This window comes from Hipposideros armiger, unplaced genomic scaffold (assembly GCF_001890085.2).
Source record: "Hipposideros armiger isolate ML-2016 unplaced genomic scaffold, ASM189008v1 scaffold_94, whole genome shotgun sequence".
Lineage (NCBI taxonomy): Eukaryota > Metazoa > Chordata > Mammalia > Chiroptera > Hipposideridae > Hipposideros > Hipposideros armiger.
The window spans coordinates 4,400,427-4,402,065 of NW_017731444.1; the positions used below are offsets into that span (position 1 = coordinate 4,400,427).

The following is a 1,639-nucleotide window of genomic DNA, read 5'->3' on the forward strand; positions in this document are numbered from 1 at the left end:
GTATGGTGGGCATCATGAAGTATGGGCCAGGGGTAAGGGGTTGCTGACTGACTCTTGAGAATGGAGGGTGAGGGGCAGAGGGTTCTGAGGAGCAGGCTAGGCCAGTCCTTGTTACTACTCTGGGTCTGGTTAAATCACAGGGACATTTGGCCTGAGTCTTTGGGAAAGGCTTCAGGATGTCCAGGTGGTTGGTGATCATGAACTCCACAAACGCTTAAAGAAAGAGGATGGCTCCATAGACGCCTCCCAGAAGGCCCATCCAGAGATGCAGTGAGTTATCATGGCCCACCTCGTCTCCTCTGGCCCAAGGAGAGGGATGCTGGGAACCTTCCCAGGGCCCAGGCAGCCTTACCTGGGTTGGGTGGTGCTGGGCAAATTCAGGAAGGGCCGGAGAAGGCCAAAGGCTTGGGACCTGCAGGCAACTTGATTCTGCAGGGGGCAGCTGTGGCCTAGGAGCCTGAAGCTCTATTCTAGCACAGCCCCGCTAAAAGATTGAGCAGTAGAAACCAGAGGAAAGTATAAAAACCCAAGTCCTTAGATGGAACCCTGCCCCGGAGCCAGGTTCAGATTTGCCAGGGCTGGCTTCCCTGCAGGGGCCATTTCTATGTGGCCAGAGGGCCCTGGCAGGAGAGTGCCCAGGGCTCTGGTCCTGAACAGACACTGTGTTTTTTCTTTGAGTCATGGGGAAGACAGGCTGCTTGTTACTTGTTCTTTCCTCTGCAGGTTTCTCCTCCACCCATGTTCCACCCTTATTCCTGAACAAGTCTCGGATAATTTTGGGTCATTCAAAAAAATATTCATTGAGGCCCTGTTAGTTGCCAGACCCTGTGCTAGGTTCTAGAGATCCAAAACAATCCAGGCCGTTCTTGTTTCTGAGAACTTACATTCCACTTGGGGAGATGGACATGCAAACTCATGGCTGCTATTCTATGTGATAGGTGATGGGACTATTAAGAACAGGGATGACAGAGGACAGTCACCTGATTGGGTGAATTAAGTAAGGAAGGCTACAGAGGAGAAGAGATTTTAGAGTTGGGTTTTGATATGTGAGTAGGAGTTTGCCAGGAACTCACAGAGTCCTTGTGGCTTCTATGCTCCTGTCAAGACATACATTTTTATAGTCCTATGAGGGGATATCAAACAAAGCAGAGGCAAGGTTTCCCTGGAAGAGAGAGAATATTTAAGTATTCCATAAAGGGAGGTCTAGGTAAGGTCAGGATGGGGTGTCAGGCCTCCATGGAGGAGAGCGCAGGGTTGTGGGAAGTGTCACAGGACTTGAGGGGCAGTTTAATCTTGGCTTTGCTAATGTCAGTGGTGGGCCCTGGACTGCATGGACTTAGGGGAGGGATCTGAAGGTTGGAGAAGACCCATCTCAGGAGGGAGAAACCCTCTTGAGTTCCCTGAGAGGGCTTCTTTGTGGTGTGGAGGGCATCTTATGAAGGAAATCTTCCCACATCAGGGACGAGCGGGATTTTGCTGAGGCCCTGGTGTACCAGCGGCGGGAGCAGGTAGCTCTCATGTCTCTCCTGAACGGGAAGGCGGACACGGAGGATGAAGCTTGGGCCAAGCTGCAAAAGATAACCTTGACATCCCCATGGGCTGGAGAGCGCTCCCCAGAAGCCATTGAGAAGAGCTGGTG

General features: G+C 51.9%; 1 protein-coding gene across 1 annotated transcript in view; it reads left to right on the forward strand.

Annotated features, from left to right (window-relative positions):
• The window catches only part of LOC109384384 (WD repeat-containing protein on Y chromosome-like), a 27,701-nt gene that overhangs the window by 24,469 nt on the left and 1,593 nt on the right, over positions 1–1,639 (forward strand). Inside the window, exons 14-15 of the mRNA XM_019645692.1 lie at positions 141–270; positions 1,460–1,636. Of these exons, the coding sequence (XP_019501237.1) occupies positions 141–270; positions 1,460–1,636 (307 nt within the window). The remainder of the gene's footprint in view (positions 1–140; positions 271–1,459; positions 1,637–1,639) is intronic.